The sequence below is a fragment of the Pelobates fuscus genome, chromosome 3 (genome assembly GCF_036172605.1).
Source record: "Pelobates fuscus isolate aPelFus1 chromosome 3, aPelFus1.pri, whole genome shotgun sequence".
Taxonomy (NCBI): domain Eukaryota; kingdom Metazoa; phylum Chordata; class Amphibia; order Anura; family Pelobatidae; genus Pelobates; species Pelobates fuscus.
The window spans coordinates 214,535,633-214,552,675 of record NC_086319.1 but is presented as its reverse complement, the minus strand read 5'-3'; the positions used below and the strand labels follow the sequence as shown (position 1 = coordinate 214,552,675).

General features: G+C 40.7%; 2 protein-coding genes across 2 annotated transcripts in view; one reads left to right on the top strand and one right to left on the bottom strand.

Annotated features, from left to right (window-relative positions):
- C1QTNF2 (C1q and TNF related 2) overlaps positions 1-1,433 on the top strand; it is a 67,596-nt gene extending 66,163 nt beyond the window's left edge. The window contains exon 3 of the mRNA XM_063448061.1: positions 168-1,433. Within this exon, the coding sequence (XP_063304131.1) occupies positions 168-820 (653 nt within the window). The 3' untranslated portion in view covers positions 821-1,433. The remainder of the gene's footprint in view (positions 1-167) is intronic.
- Positions 1,434-4,508: 3,075 nt separating this feature from the next.
- Positions 4,509-16,501, bottom strand: SRA1 (steroid receptor RNA activator 1). The gene is made up of 5 exons (XM_063445429.1): positions 16,453-16,501; positions 14,242-14,367; positions 11,470-11,693; positions 11,159-11,267; positions 4,509-4,887 (listed from the first exon to the last, which is right to left on the bottom strand). Exons 1-5 carry the CDS (start codon positions 16,496-16,498, stop codon positions 4,694-4,696), a joined length of 699 nt encoding a protein of 232 aa, XP_063301499.1. The 5' UTR covers positions 16,499-16,501; the 3' UTR covers positions 4,509-4,693.
- Between the last annotated feature and the right edge of the window lie 542 nt (positions 16,502-17,043).

Sequence of the window (17,043 nt, the reverse complement as noted above, 5' to 3'; positions counted from 1 at the left end):
TATTCTGAACAATTCTTTAGTTTGGATTCTTTTCCTTGTTCAACTGACCACCAAGTTTGCCCAATTTAAAAGTGGCGTTTTTTTTTGTTTTGTTTTGCTTTTTTGCTTTGTCTTGTTTGAGTTTCAGCAAATATTTTTTCAGTTTATGGTTTCATTTTTTTCCTCAGGCACTCATGGCAGAGTAGGAAATCCAGGAAAAACAGGTTTTAAAGGAAAACAAGGAGCGATTGGAAGAGCTGGTCCAAGAGGACCAAAAGGAATTCACGGAGACCAAGGAAAGCCAGGTGATATAGGAGGTAAAGGGCCGAAGGGGAAAAAAGGAGACGTAGGCATACCAGGACCATGCACTTGTGGAACAAAGAAAGCCAAATCAGCCTTCTCTGTAGCAGTCACTAAAAGTTACCCAAAAGAACGTTTGCCAATTAAATTTGACAAAGTTCTAATGAATGAAGGTGGACATTACAATGCATCCAGTGGGAAATATATATGTAGTGTTCCAGGCATCTATTTCTTCACATATGACATTACATTGGCAAACAAGCATTTAGCTATTGGATTGGTACATAATGGTCAATACAAGATAAAGACATTTGATGCCAATACTGGAAATCATGACGTTGCTTCTGGTTCCACCATTCTTCCTTTAAAACTCGGTGATGAAGTGTGGCTGCAGATTTTTTACTCTGAGCAGAATGGATTATTTTACGACCCGTACTGGACCGATAGTTTATTTACAGGATTCCTCATATATCCTGAGCAAGAGTACATTAATGAACCAGAAGATGGAAGCAACACACAGGAAACATCAGATGTGAGTTGAGAATATGAGCCAGCAGAATTAAAATAAAAACCGAGTCCTTCTAGAAGAGTAAGGGAAAAAGGAAATTATCTACTAAATGCCAATCTAAAATCACTGGTGTAAAAGAGTCACCATGAAACCCTTGCAAACTAACAATAACAAAGTACACAACGTACAACTTTGCAATATACCAGGAGCTGGTATCTAGGTCAGAGGATTAATTAATATGGAATACAAAATAAAATGCCAAAACCTATAACATGATAAAATCAATAAAAATGGGTAAATAAAAGAAATCAAAAATGTAAATAAAATTCAACACTTCATGAAGCATTTCATCTGATACCTAACAATTGGTGATTTCACCAGCAATAAACCTGTTGCAGCTAGGAATCATGTTCATGAAGAACTAAAAAAAACAACAAAAATAAATAATTGTGACATATCCATCATCGTGGATAAACCAATGTTAATAGAAATTCTATTGCCTTAAGGACATTTTACTGCACTATTTATAATTTGAAATTATCCTTCTGGATATCAAAATAAGGAAAGCTTCGCATATCTATGTAAATATGTTAATGGTTCAACTCAGCTAATTCGTTATTGTTGGAAATAAAATCACATGCATGTATTTCCATTTTATTGAATTACTATTTTGTATGCCCTAAATGCTTGCATGTTTTTCTAAGTAGAATTGCAGGTGATTACTCCAGCCATAGAGCAGATCAGAACACAGAATACTCAATTAAAATATATGGTAAATCAGAAGACTACACAACCCTGTTGGCAGAACTGTTTAGGAATACCCAGAATAGTCATAGATAATCCCTGCAGATGGCAGTCCAGGTAGTTTGCTGAATTCTGTCAATGCTAAATCAATAGTAGAGTTGTCCTGTTTCTGTCTCCACAGCCACTCCCCCGCCATATCATTTTCCGAAGAGGGTTAAATTAAACTGACAACAGTTTCTGCCCAGGAGAAAAAATGTGACTAATCTTTTTATATATGCACAGTGCTGCTCCTGTTACCAGCATATTTACGTCAAAGTGAACATCAAATTCTGTATTATGGAGAATAATGCCTGGATGTTATCACACAAAGATCAGGAAACCAGAAACGGAACTGGAAACTTTTATGAAAAAGTAGGCACTTAGCTTTGTGGTCCATGAGCCTGTGATTTGGCCCTATACAACAGAGGAAGGGAGTTGTAATACAGATACTGTAAGTCTGATAAGCCTCGAGGAGCTTTACTTCACAGATATTTAGAACCGTCCCTATGGCTTTCTTTAGGCTCTAAATATGTTTATGAGCCAAGTTGGTTGGCTTAGTCACACAGGAGGAAGAATCAAAGGGCTAGAAGAGTTCAGTAAATCTGTTTGGAAGAGTTTAGTGTCCCCTATTAAAAGACCATGTAGTTTGCCTCTACATCTGATGTGGAGGTCAGTCTAGATTTTTAGAATAACAGCCCTCCTACCAGCTCAGTCTTTGATAGTGTCTGCCAAGTCAATGGGGAATTGGTCCTTAAAGGAACACTCCAAGCAGCATAACCAATAGAGCTAGCTGTAGTGGTTATGGTGCTAGGAATGCCCTGGTGCCACTCTGTTGTAAGAAATCTGTTTTTTTTCTAACACTTTGCTTACCTGGGGTCCGCCAGGCGCTGCTCCCTGCTTCCACTACCAATGCCAGAGAGCAAAGGAACTTCTGTTAGCTTTTTTGAGCTAAGCTCTGCAATGCTTCCAATAGGAGAGGGGGAGGAGCTATAAGTTCATCTTACACATTTGCTTTTATTTCCACACATTATTCTTTGTTTCTCCATTCTTCTGACAACCTTAGGGTTGACATTTTTTTATCTGATCATCCCCCTGCTATCAACAGCAGGGTTCTCCAAACCCTGGCATTCCAGATGTTGCTGAACTACAATTCCCGAAGAATCATAAAAGGGTATAAAACAACTTACCAGGCCACTGGGGAAGTCATTTTCTACTATGGGGGCTGCAGATCTTTACTTACTTGAGTACACACATAAATCCATGTTTACAAATGTGTGCACACATATCTGTACCTCCCAAACCACACAGGGAAAGATCCTTACTTCCAGACACACACTCGTCTCTAGACTCAACTGCAGCACTAACACACATTAGTGTTGCGTTATTATTATTAATGGAATTTAAATAGCACCAACTTACATTAAACTCACTCTTGCAACATTAGCCTCAAATATATAGCATTAAAGCTGCACTTACAGCATTAATCCCCCCCCCCCCCCCCTGCAGCATTAACCTCCTTAATACCACGAGTCTATGACGGCCGCTGCCCTGCTCTCCTCTCTAGCTCTCACAAAGCAGCAGTCAGTCACACCACAGGGCCCTATCCCCTCTCTCCCCCCCCTCCCTTTGGATTGGTAGGGGTCATCCCAGTCCCCACTGGAGGGATCCGACATTATGGAGAAGAAAATCAAGCTAACCTGTTATTCAGATTCCTGCCCTCTGCTACCAAAATGGCAGCCATCCACCAAATTTACCTACGAGTTGAAACACCCAAAAAGGTGCTGGAGAGCCTCTGTTCCCGATACTGGGCCATACTACTGAGGCGCACAGCCATCATCTAGGTAAAACTGTCGTCTGCTGCTCCCATCTCCATGCCTAGCTGGAGCGTCTGATCCCCGCAACTGCTCACCTGAGCTTCGAGTCTGGAGGAGAAGAACCTCACATCACCGCCTAACACCCATAATTAGTTTTTCATAAGTGGGCATGGTGGTAAGAGTCTGTATGTGCAGCGTTTAAACTTAAAACTCTGCTGATACAAGGTAATCTGCAGTTTTGCGTCGGGAGCTAGTTGTACCACAGGCACATGTGACAATGTTCAGAGCTGCCTAATGTCAATTCTGTGCAAAATTTACATCTGCCATCAGCAGACTGGCTGCATACGTAATGAGTTTCTCCCTTGCAAGCAGCGCTCCCTGCCCCCCTGCCTACTCCCATACCCTGCTATCCAACATATACTGGTAATCTTAGTACTCTGTATATACCTCTCTATTCAGGACTGTCTCGGCCAAACCAGAAAGGGTGGTGGTTGTGGGATTACTAGCTAGTATTTAGCAGATCTTTTTTATCACAAAAAAAACAAAAAAAAACGCAGACTGGGAATCTACATGTGGCTGTGTGTTTTGAGTCCAACAGGTATTGGGCCAAAGGATACACAATCCTATGGTGCTTAGTTCTGTTTGCCTAATACCTTGATTTCACCAACAAGCCTCCTTCATCCCCGAAAAAAAACATTCTTCCCAAGCAAGAAGAAAGACAAGGATTTCAGTAATGTTGACTTCTTTTTCTGGTGGGAACGTGTGTTGGAACCTGGATTCCCACCACAAAGCTCTGTATTCTGTTGCAATGTTCCTGCCGATAACTTTTAATATAAGAAGTTAATTTCCTAACCACAGCGATTGTAAGCCAATCCACTGCATATCTAAAATTGTATATGTAAACTACAAATTAAATAAAACAAAATCAAACTTGATTCCCTTTTACAGAAATGTTAACAAATTTATTCAAAATATCAGAACAATCAAAACTCCTTGTTAGAAAAAGAAAAAAAAAATCTTTGTAGCTACTCCTGTTAGTGTTAATAGGACTGAATAACATAAGGAATGTGAACGATAGTATTTTTTCTTCCTTAAAATTTGGTGAAAAATAAACTATCATCCCATTTCAGCAATGAATAAATACCAACAAATTTACAGAGTATCATTTGAGATGGGGTTGCAAAATGAAATACATTTTACAGAACTCTAAAATCAATAGCAAAACATGAAGTTAGTTCTTGTGGAGACAATTGTGTTGATACTGCCTAGAAATTGCATTGCAATATAGAGGTAGAAACCTTCTTTAAATCTACTGAGTAGTGTCGTCCTCAGTGCCATCATCTGGCATTTCATCTTTTGCAGCAAGAGATTGAGTGGGTAAGTTCCTTGCTTCGGCAATTAAGCGCTTTACTCCAACCATCCACTGGCTGACCTCGTTCACATGATCCACCATAAGAGACCTATGAATTTCATCTGCTGTATCCCAATTCTGACACTTCAGTTCTAAAAAATACAGTTAAAGTTTATTATTTAATTTTTGTTTTACTCTGAGAAAATATATTTTAATTGTCATATTATATAAAATATGCATGAATCTGTAAACAAAACAAACATTCCACAACATGCAATCCTAATTGTTTTCAGCTGCTTTAGGGAGAATGAGGATTATTAAAACGAATGGAATGTTCCTACCTACTGTTCGCACCACTGTCTTCTGTGAATACGTTTTTGTTAGTATTTTTCATTTTATAAACCATATGCATTAGGGAATCTTTAAAGACATTCATATACTCACAGCCAAGGAGGTAGAATAGCACCACTTTTTAGGCATTTCCTCCAGAATTACTATTTACACAGCGCCTTTTTAAACATATCCTAAATCGAACATCTTTTGTAATACCGGAAAAGAACATTTTACTGCTTAAAGGGGAAACTATAGGCACCCAGACCACATTAGCTCACTGAAGTGATCTGGGTGCAGTGTCTCAGTCCCCCTTAGTCCTGATATGTAAAACATTGCAGTTTTCGAGAAACTGCATTGTTTACATTGCAGCACTAAGTCAGCCTTTTAGTGGCTGTCTAGTGTCTACCAGACAGTCACTAGAGGCACTTCAGGGATTTTACCAGACTACATGAGGACATCCAGCGTCAGTAAAATCTGCATAGGAAAGCATTGCGCATTAGCCCCCACTCCCTGTTGGATGATGCCCGAGGACATTGGCTCTGGAATCAGGTGAGTAAGTAAAGGTTTTTTTAACCCTTTACTGGCTGGGGGGTGGGGTGGGGGGCTCTATAGTGTTAGGAATACAGATTTGTATTCCTAACACTATATACTCCCTTTAAAAACCTCAGTCCACAAGATATATAGCCATGTTGAGCTAAAAAAAAAAAAAAAGATACATTTATTGGTGGTCTTGGATATAAATTCTTGTTTATAATCACTTGACTAGGTTTTGCTTCATTTGCTTTTTTTAATGCGCTAATTTCCATTTCTCATTTTAGAAATCAGAAAGATTAAAGGACCACTATAGGCACCCAGACCACTTCAGCTCAATGAAGTGGTCTGGGTGCCAGGTCCATCTAGGGTTAACCCTGCAGCTGTAAAGCTATGTTTATATTAGGGTTAATCCAGCCACTAGTGGCTGTCTCATTGACAGCCGCTTGAGGCGCTTCCACGCTTCTCACTGTGATTTTCACAGTGAGAAGACGCCAGCGTCCATAGGAAAGCATTGAGAATTGCTTTCCTATGGAATGACTGAATGCGCACGCGGCTCTTGCCGCGCATGCACATTCAATGGATGATGTCGGAAGAGGGAGGAAAGTCCCCAACGCCAAGGGAGCCTGGTGCTGGAGAAAGATAAGAATTTAACCCCTTAACCTCTCTTGAGCCCGGCGGGAGGGGGACCCAAAGACCCTATAGAGCCAGGAAAAACTAGTTTGTTTACCTGGCACTATAGTGGTTCTTTAATGATTACAGCTGTGCATCTTGCTAATAGTACTTTGCCATTAACATTGAATACAATGAACAATGCATTAATAATAAACCATCAAAAGGGATCAACTTAGTGGTTAGTATGAGGATTCAATCAAATATTGTTTACAGTTCTTATAAAAAGTAAAACTATACGTCTATTTCATTTTATTTTTTTTATTAAAGGGAAATTCCAGTTAATGGATTTTGTCCACAAACATGTCCCTTTCTAATGGAAATGCATAATATTGATGTTACTAAGAAACAGCAAATGTTAACATATGCAAGAAAACATGCCTCAAGCAGCTGTCTGAAAGCCATTAAATAGCCAATGTGGAATATAACTTTAGTCAACCTTAGCCAGTGGTTGGCTGAGCCTGATAGGAATTTTAGCTTACAAATCTACCAAAAACATGGTGGTTTTGTAGGCTTTATTTTGGGAGCTGTGTATATGTTGCTCCTTTTCTGTATGAGCAACATTTAGGTGATATTCTCCATGTATTGCACTAATTTTGAAAGATTTCCTTCCTTCTTTTATCTTTTTATCAGATTTTTGTTTTCTCATTGATAAGAATTTTAGTTCACAATGACATTTTAATAAATATATACAAATAAACACTTAAAAACAGTACTTGAACTAATGCAGTCCTAAAGTATTTTATGATACAGACCCCTAAATCTCAATAAAACTACGTATTACTATTAATATTATAATTTAAACAGCACTGATATATTCTATAGTGCTCTACAATAAAACTTTGTGGATCTAAAACAAATGTTGAAAAAAGAAAAGGTAATGTTTACAGAGACAAGAGGTGAAGAGGGCCCTGTTCAAACAAGCTCACAATCTAAAAGGATGAAAACATTTTCAGAGGAGAAATTATTAATATGGTACCAGTGTTTAGTTAAAAGGACACTCCAGATCCCTAAAACATTTTAGCTTGCTAAAAATGCTTTATGTGTGAAGAATGTGTCCTCTTTTTTTCATTGTACAAAAAATGCTGATTTCAATAGAAGTTGACATTTTTATAAATTTACCTTGTTAAATCCCTCCCCTGCCTCCTCTCTCCCTCCCCCGTTAGCTCAATATACTAAAAGCAAAATGCAGTAATTGCCCAGAGTACCTGCCTTGCAAAGAGTGCTCACTGAGCTGCATTGGGAAGTCTGTGATTGGACAGCCACAGAAAGTCTAGGCGGTGTTAGAAGGGAGGCATTGCAAAAGCAGAAGACTAGAAAACTGCAGCTTTTGCAAGCTGTGCTTGGGTATTTCGCCAATGAAATAAATGTATGTTTTCATTTGGGGTATATCTACTACATTTTTATGAGAAACACTGGATTGGACTGACGTCATTCATCATGAAGACCTCAAAAGAGGCTTAGCAGCTGCTATGGGGAAGCTTTCAGTGCACTGGATTGCACTTTCCCGGCTCTGAGTTCTATTCAAATGGTGCACCAGTCAAATTGACCATATTGGGAGTCTAGCTGCACTCACATCTGGAGTTATTACATAACATCCATTTTTTTTTTTTTTTAATTCTTTATTTTTGCGTGCATGATAATCATAACAGGTGGGCTTGTCATGCCCCAACAGCTTTGACAAGCATATACTTAAGCATTTGTTAACAGTTGGTCAGCATATGGAGGGTTCTGCACAAATTTTTATATATAAGTAAAGAGTAATAGTAGAGGAATCATTGCATATACTAAAATTAAATATATGTGGTCAATGACTAAATTCCTGTTGGTCGGTCTCAGGTTTTGTGCTGTAAGCATGCTGGTCAGGCTATGTACACCTTGGCTGTGCTGCACAGCTATGTGTGACAGTGTTACGCGCATATATAAGTCTAATGTGCGGCTACCATCTATATTCAACAATGCGGTATAACAGTTAATAGGCAAATCGATATGAGTGACAGTCATTGCTGATCGGTTGATCAATTGGCACCCTCGTTTCCAGATAGGAAGATCAAGAGATCAGCAAGGGAGGTATATATGCAACAAGCAGAATTAAACATATATATGTATATAAAAAACAAAACAAAAAAAAAACAGGCATATATCACTCAGCTAAATCACGGCGAACTTGAACAACCTGTGTGAATGCTTGAGGAGCAGGGTAGTGTCTCTTTTGTGTGCCGCTGACAAAGTGAGCCATGGGCGTATGAGAGACCAGGTGTCTGAGCAATAGGTTGATAGTGTGTGAGACGAATGTTTGGAGAGTAGTGGGCAATTGACCGGTACTCCGTTTGTATAGCCTGGTGTAAGCTGTGCTAGTGGGGGGAGGCGAACTGCCTTAGCCACAGGGAGTTTTCTACATGTCTCCCACCTTTCCCTTTGGGGTTCGGCCGTGGGAATCAGTATCGGTGGGTGATGGTGTTAAGTGAGGGCCATTATCCTGGCCTCTTGGAAGGTCGTGGGTGCGGTAGGGCTATGTGTGGCTGAGTGCTATGTGGCAGTGGGGGTGTCCCTGTGGGCGCGTGGGAACCTCAATGGAAAGGTGCAAACAAAACAGGTAATCAACAAATTAAAATCAGCAAACTATGAACAGTCCTCCGGCACCCCCAGGGTTGCAGTTGGAGTGTTTGGCGTGGTTCTGCTGGTCTGCAGGGAGTAGTCAGGCCGGGGCCGTCGTCTTCGGCGCGTGGTTGGATCCCATTGGAACAAATGTTCCTGAGGTTGCTGGGTTCCATTGGTGGGGGTGGGAAGCTGAGCGGGGTTGCTGCGTCAGGTCTGCTTGAAGGCCCAGTGATGAAAGGTGCGTCGTCGCTTCCTGCAGGTCCGTTATCGAGATGATAGCTGTTCCGTGTGTCACCTGAAGCTTGTGGGTCGGGCGCCACCGGTAGGTGATGTTATGCGTGCGCAGCAGGGATGTGAACGGTTTAAGGGATGCTCGCCAGGCCATGGTGCCCCTGGATAGATCCGCATAAAAAGTGAGGGCCATGCCCTCGAAAGCATATGGTGCGCTGTCCTTAATGGCGGCCAGGACAGCCATTTTATCTTGCCGTTTCTGGAACCTGACAATCAGGTCCCTTGGGGCTGTTGCCGGGGCCGTTGCCGGCTTGGGGATTCTGAATATTCCATCTAGGCACAGTCCTTTGGCCTGCCTCGGTGGGAGCAGTGCGGTCATCAGGCGCCTTATGTAATGTGGTAGTTCTGCATCCAGTATGGAGTCTGCTATGCCCCTTATTTTAATATTTTGAGCGCGGCGTGCATCCTCCATTGCCGCCATCTTTAGGTCCAAGGCCCTGTGCTGGAGTCGCAGTGATTGTATTTCTTGTTGCAGCCCGGTTATTTGCTGCGAGTGGTTGCGGGTGTCCTGCTCCAGGGAGACCGTGCGGCCTGTCAGGCCCTGTATGTCCCTTCTTATGTCCGCTACGTCCGTCTGTATATTTCGACGGAGTTCCGCCAGCAGTTCTTGCATCACTGCTTTTGTTATCGGGGTTGAGTCCGGCTGCTGTGTGGGCTGCGGTGGCGTCTGTTTAGTGGGTGAGCATGGTTCCTCAGGGTCCGATGGTTGTTCATCTGACTCCTCGAAGTAGTCGGTGTACGAGGCCACATCGTGCTCCTGGGCGCCATGTGCGCGCCGCCACAGATCTCCGATGCTCATGCCGGGTCTGGGCTGCTCAGGCTTCTGTTTTTTGTTTTTTCTGCCCATCTCTGCCAGTTGGATACGGTGAGTAGGGCTTATTTAGGTGAGTAGAGGTTAAATATAGTCGTTTTTTGCCGTTTTTAAGCTGAAAGCTTGCGGAGCTCGCGGTGAGTGCGACCAGACGGTTCGGCTGTTGGCTCCGCCTCCAACATCCATTAAACTTATGTCTAGACCAGTGGTTTCCAAACCAGTCCTTGCGGACCACAAACAATCCAGGATTAATGCATTTACCTTTTCTATTCCAATGGAGATACTGACAAACCTGGATTGTTGGTGATCCACTGGGCTAGAATGTTGCAAGATGTGGGGCAGTGGGACAGACCTTATATGTCTAAAGGGCCCAGTCAACCAAAATAAGTGTGCCTCTGCAAAGATATACAGTGGAACCTCGGAATTCGAATGCTCCCATTCTCGAACAATTCGGAAGTCAAACTAAAATTTAGCGTAACAAAAATGTCTTGGTACGCGAACGATCCTTGGTACCCGCGGCATTCACAGAGGGACACAAGTGTGGGGAAGCATGGGATACAAGTGTGAGATGAAGAAACATGGGCAGATGGACAATGTAAAGGGAGAGAGGGGAATATAGATAGAGGAAAACCGGAGAGCAGAGGGACACAAGTAAAGGGTGAAGGGATATGGACAGAATTATTATGCAAGGAGAAAGAAGAAAATATGAGGAGAAGGACACCAGAGGACAAAGGGACACGAGTAAGGGAAGAGGGACTATGGACATAAGGATACAAGCAGAGGAAAGAGGGGTATTAGATATTTTGAACCTGATACAGCCACTGTATACGCTTTTGTATGTAATGCCAGAAGAACAGTTACCTATCCCCATCCATGTAATTTTGGGGGTCTGAAACGGATTAAACAAATGTACATTAATTCCTATGGGAAATGTTGATTCGGTTCTCGAACAAATCATTACTCAAACAGCCTTCTGGAACCGATTAAGTTTGAGTTCAGAGGTTCCACTGTATGTCATTCTGCACAGCATTCAGGTAGCATATTCATATTAAGATTATCATCTATTAAATATACCAAAATTAAACTAGAGGTTTAGTTTCTTTAGGGGTTAACCTAATGAAAATCTAAATTATTGGGTTTTGTATTAAACTTTGTTGGCATTCCATGTACTGATCCATATTTACCTTTTACTAGGACGATCATTCTCTTGTGCACGGGTGGGGACAGTTTTCCACTGTTCCACATTTCTTCTAACATGGTTAATCTCTTGCTAATATCGTTGAACACTTGTTTCTAGGGAGGTTGAAGCACACCAGGTTAAATTATTACAATCAACATACAGATTAAATAAAAGCATCTAAATAGAGCCATAGGGGCTGATATAAGTTCGATTTAATACGCATCCCTTCTGAACAGCTGCACATTCCCTTTAAAAGCAAATAAAATAAAGTATTCAATATTTGTATACTTTTACCCATTAATTGTTTTTAGTTACCTTGATTAAATCCCTGCAGGCTTCCAGCGTATTTTGCAATGGAGTTAAAATGTCCTGTACATCAATGTGACATGCCACTTCTGTCTGACTTGTACAAGACTTCAATGCCTCTGTTTTAGGAGGTAATGCAGTTTGCCCTACAGGTGGAGGTCCAAAAGTGCTCATAGGACAAGGTGGTGGTATCTTTGGTGGTGTGGAAGAAGGAATGGAGGACGCAGCAGGAACTGAAATTAAAAGGCATGTTAACATTTCATACGCTTGAGAAATACAAAGGAGGTAATTAATAGACAACAGTTTTGGAGCAATCATCAGGGTCATTCCACTTCCTTACATGATCCTATAGAATGTAAGCTCGATTGAGCAGGGTCCTCTTCAACCTATTGTTCCCATAAGTTTATTTGTAATTGTCCTATTTATAGTTAAATCCCCTCTCATAATATTGTAAAGCGCTACGGAATCTGTTGGCGCTATATAAATGGCGATAATAATAATAATAAATGATGTTCTATTTTCAACAACAGATCTTATAACTTCCCACAGAATATGAATACATGAACAAAAGAGCCACTCCTTGCAAATGGGAAGTGTGACGTTTGGTAGGAAAACATAGATAGCTAAAATCATAACTATTAATAAAATAATTCAGGCTCTTTTAACATTGTGAAGAAACAGTTTACCAGGAGGAATTTCTGGCCAAAGAAGAAAAAATATACTTGAGGTATATCCATTAGTATATTTCTTTAAAATAATTTAATGGTAAGATAAAACAGTATTTATTCAGTGACACAATAAAACATAATTATAATGCTCACAGGGTGTGAGAATTGTCAAGAATCAAAGTGAATCTAAAATCTAAGGCTAAAATATCCAAACGGTAAAAAGTTTCATGTTTCCAGTTTTGCTATTTTGCCTTAAATTTGAAATTCTACAGAACAATTTGCACTTTAGTGAGTAACCCAGTTAATAAACTAGCATATTTGTATAGTATAGAGGCACATAAATTGGGTTCATTGCTCTGTCACTATCCCCCCCCCTCCCCAAGATTTCACTGAAATTCAAAACCCAGTCAAAATATATCATAAGACAAAGTAGATACTACTTTGTCTTATATATTCCTACACTTCTGAACAAAGCTACTGCTGTCAAGCTTTGTCAAGACTGCATCGGTCACTAGTGATGGCGGAGTGGTAAAAGCCTTTGTCTGTTGAGGCTCCTACAGTCTTACAGGATCCTCCATAGACATCACTGCTGACAGTGGCTCCTGAAGAATGAAGCACAAGGAGATGAAGAGGATGCACCGGATCAAGATGGTGGCTACGAAGGACAGGTTCAGATAAGTAACACCTGCAAGCATGGGCCACCGCACTACAAGCAGAGCACTCAGCATCAGAGGTCTTTGAAAAATATGCAGAATGTGACAGAGCCACCTTAAGGAACATTTCAGTAGCAGCAAGGATTCAAAATTCTATATTTAAATGCACAGTTGAAGAAAAGGATTCTTAATGGGACACTACAAGTAAATACTGCTTCATCTCATTGAAATGGCTATAGTGTATGGAGTCCTTGGTGCTGTCCTTCCATTTAGCATTTACCATTTTGAAAGTTTTAATGCTAAACAAGAGTCCCCAGCAGCCCATCCCCACTGTGCTGCTTAGGCTAATGTGGAAGCATTAGCCTGATCAGTAGTGGAAAGCTGTGATAGGCTGAGAGTGTCAGTTGACTGCTTTAATCCTATCATTGCTGGGATGACTTGGTATGGTTAGAAGGAAGTGTGTAATTGTTGCCTCCAGTGTTGACTAAGATATGGGTGGCATGGGAACCGTATTTAGTGTTAAAGGGACACTAGTCACCAGAACATTTTTTCCAGTGGCCACTGGAGGCGATTCCTTGGGCCGTGCACTGCCGTTCAGCCTCTCCACACTCTGCATGGAGACACTGAACTTTCCTCATAGAGATGCATTGATTTAATGCATCTCTATGAGGGGAAGCTGATTCGCCAAAGAAGTGTTAGGCACTGCCCCCATCCAGCCTCCTTGGCTTTCTTAGCCAATCCAATACTTTTCATGTGGGAAAGCAATGAATTGGCTGAGATCCACAATTCTTATGATGTCAGTGAGAGAGGTGGATCGGGGGAGGGGCAAGCACCTGCAGACCCTTGGAGAGTTGGAAATGAGGTACGTTTTTACTCCTTTCTGGAGGGGCAAGACACCTAAATGGTGTTTTTAACACTATAGGGTCAGGAATACATGTTTGTGTTCCTGAGCCTATAGTGTTGCTTTAACCCCTTAAGGACCAAACTTCTGGAATAAAAGGGAATCATGACATGTCACACATGCCATGTGTCCTTAAGGGGTTAAGCTTTTTGCAAATGGTTTAGTGTTTAATAGAAGGACAATATCATAAGATTCCAGGTACTATAACCAATTCTATGAGATGAAATGGCTATAGTTCCCTACACTCTCCATTTTTAACAACGTTTGATGTAAACCCAAATTATGTATGTGGCTTAAGATTGGCAATACAATATTTAAAGGATCACTAGAGTCACCCAGGCCACTTCATCTCAATGAAGTGGCTTGGGTGCTATAGTCCTGTAGGTTTAACACTGCAATATAAAACATTGCACTATAATAGTGATGACAGCAGATGTCATTATATCATTGAGATTATGATCCATGAGATATACATTTAACTCAGAAATGTCAGAATTACTGCATGCTTGATCTACATTAAATTTTTAGCGACCACCCCACCTTACATATTCTTGCTTACCTGCTGGGGAACCATGCAAAGGAGCAGGTACTCTCTTGTTAAGTGGTGTGCGTTTTCCACCTCCATGCTGGGTCTGCAGCCCATATGAAAACTGGGGTGGGTCATTCCAACCCCTCTCCTGGTTACCTATTTAAAAGATAAGTGTGGCATATGAGTACTTTTACTATGTTGCTCCATGTTTGGCATAAACGTAAAAGAGAAAAAGGATAACAGACAGAACTAGTGTAACACTTTAAAGGGGCAAGTTTTAAAAACCGCTCATTCACATAACAAAAAGTATTCACTGTATCAGAAACTGTCGATACTTGACAAAGTATACGAAGTAGTGGTATAATACTGATTTTGGAATTTGGATTGTTCTGTATGTGAAATTACATAGGTCAATAGTTGATTACATCATTACCAAATTACTCTCTGGTCATATGTGCTTGCCTGGTTATACATTGTAAAGAGGGATTTTGGCTTGATAGTGTCACTAACCAGGTTACGACCAAGTCACTTTTTCAAAAGATACATGTATCTCTATCGGGTTAGCTCATGAAAAGGAAATGATGTTCAAGCCAATGAATCAGAGTTGGCTGTGGGTGGTAGTGAAATGTTACAACAGGAGCTCTGGTGTAACAAGAATCATGTTTATTGCAGAAAAAGCCATTAAGCAGCAAAATACAATATGGCTTTAATACCAGACTCCCACTTCTACTGCTGGGTAGTGCTTGACTTGGGTGTCATTCCCACCTACATTCCTGTACATACAACATGGACTTACATAACTCTAGCTCCAGATGGCACTAAGCAAAAAGTCCTACTATTGGGATATAAGAACTGATTGCATGCACCTTGACAGGGACCTATTACAATAGTAGTTAATAAATCCAGGGTCAAGTGGTAACAGAAAAACAGGATCTTCCGGTGATCATAAGATCAAAAACTCAACGCTGTCTCATCCCCATAGACTACAAGGAAGCAGGTTGTCTCCAGTGAGCATTATAAATGTGCCTGTTTGCTATAGGCACCCAACTTAGCACTAGAAACAAAACAAATCTACAGTTTTTCTTCTGATTAGTGCTGTAATTGTGAGTGTGTTACAAAACAGAGCTGAAGGAATGTCGTTCTCATCTCCCCAGTACCCCTTAAGTAGTTTGGCACAGTTGTTTGTATTTTTTTTTCGTGTGCATTACCTGGACACAAAAAGCCACAAAGTAAAGGCAAGGTTTTCTGCATGTTATGACGTCAACTGTGTGTGCAGCGCTGAATTGATCTGTCACTAGTGTTCTTCATCTGGGGCTGTTTTCTAATACTTTTTAATTGTTTGTTAGTACTGGCCGAGTGACCTGCAACTCACGGTGGTATGCAGAGGGAGTCTCCCATCACTGCTGTCTCAAAAGCTATCCCATCCATAGGCTAGCACCACTTACGGCCTATAGACAATGCACACACCTGACCTTATATAACACAGGTACTGGTAAATAGAGGAATTTAATAAAATTTGGTTGGGCAGGCTCTTACTTGCTTCTCACTTTGTGTTCCCTTTGCATTTTTAACACACAGTAAGCACACATTACAGGATGTCGCTCAAACATATATACATTCTACTAACAAAAGATGTATATGCTTATAATAAGTGTTTTTTTTTTTTTTTACATAATACAGAATTAGCCATAAGTCATATATGAAGACTTTGTACAAACTGGTTGCTGTGTAAGTTGTATTGTGAGCTATTATTATTAGGTAGAATAATAATAATAGTCAGCAATTCTCTAACATCCCATGTATGCTATATTAATATTTATAAGGTCAGGAATAATTTCCATTAACATATCCTCTTCCCAGCTCATGTAGTTATTTATTATCATAAAGTTCCCAAAGGTCTAATTTTCTTTAAGAAGCTAAGCCACCATGTACTTTAGCAGGTTAATTATATAAACTTATTTCCCATGGCACCCATTACCTCTCAGAACCAAGCAATTCCTATACATGTTATTATGTGTACTATATCCATATTCTCTTTACATTGACCCACTAGATCTGCGATAGGTAAGTTTGGCAGTCCAGTTGTTATGGACTATAATTCCCATCAAGCTCAGCCAGCCAAGACAAACTGTCATAGAAGCTGCAGCAAATAAGAGCTGATTTTACTAATGACCATTTCACTAAATGAGAATATTTTCTATGGTTAATAGATATCTATCCCGCAGCCCCAGCTGTCCTTACCCGGCTTCACATAGAGCTCAGCCATGTCTAAGCCCTCCCTCTCCATGGCTCTACCCCTACAGGAAATCCTACACTGTCACATTTGCTTCGTGGCTTGCTTTTTTTTTGTTCATTGTTCACAGCAAAACTTTATTTAAACCCTCGTGAACAAAGCAGTGTGAGAAGTATAATTCTTTCTCCCCAGATAGATCTTTCTACATGGAGATTGAAATAAAAATATATATACAAAAAATCTTCAATGTGTGTTGGCACTCTGCTACTAGATGGTGCTGGTATTGGAGGTGTTCCCCATAACAGCCTAAAAAATAATACAAAAAATTTCAATAAATTGTATATACTCTGGGATGTATATACGATGAAGTTTGTAAAATTTAAGAACTTATAAGTAGTGATGTCCCGAACTGTTCGCCAGTTTGTGGCGAATGCGGCGGGCGACATATGCAATGGTCGGTCCGCCCCTATTCGTCATGGAGGTGGGAGGGTCTGGGAGGGAGGGTCTGCTGCTGATTGGCTGGAATGTGTCTGCTGACTGTGAGGTACAGGGTCAAAGTTTACTCAATGATGACGAATAGGGGCGGACCGACCATCGCA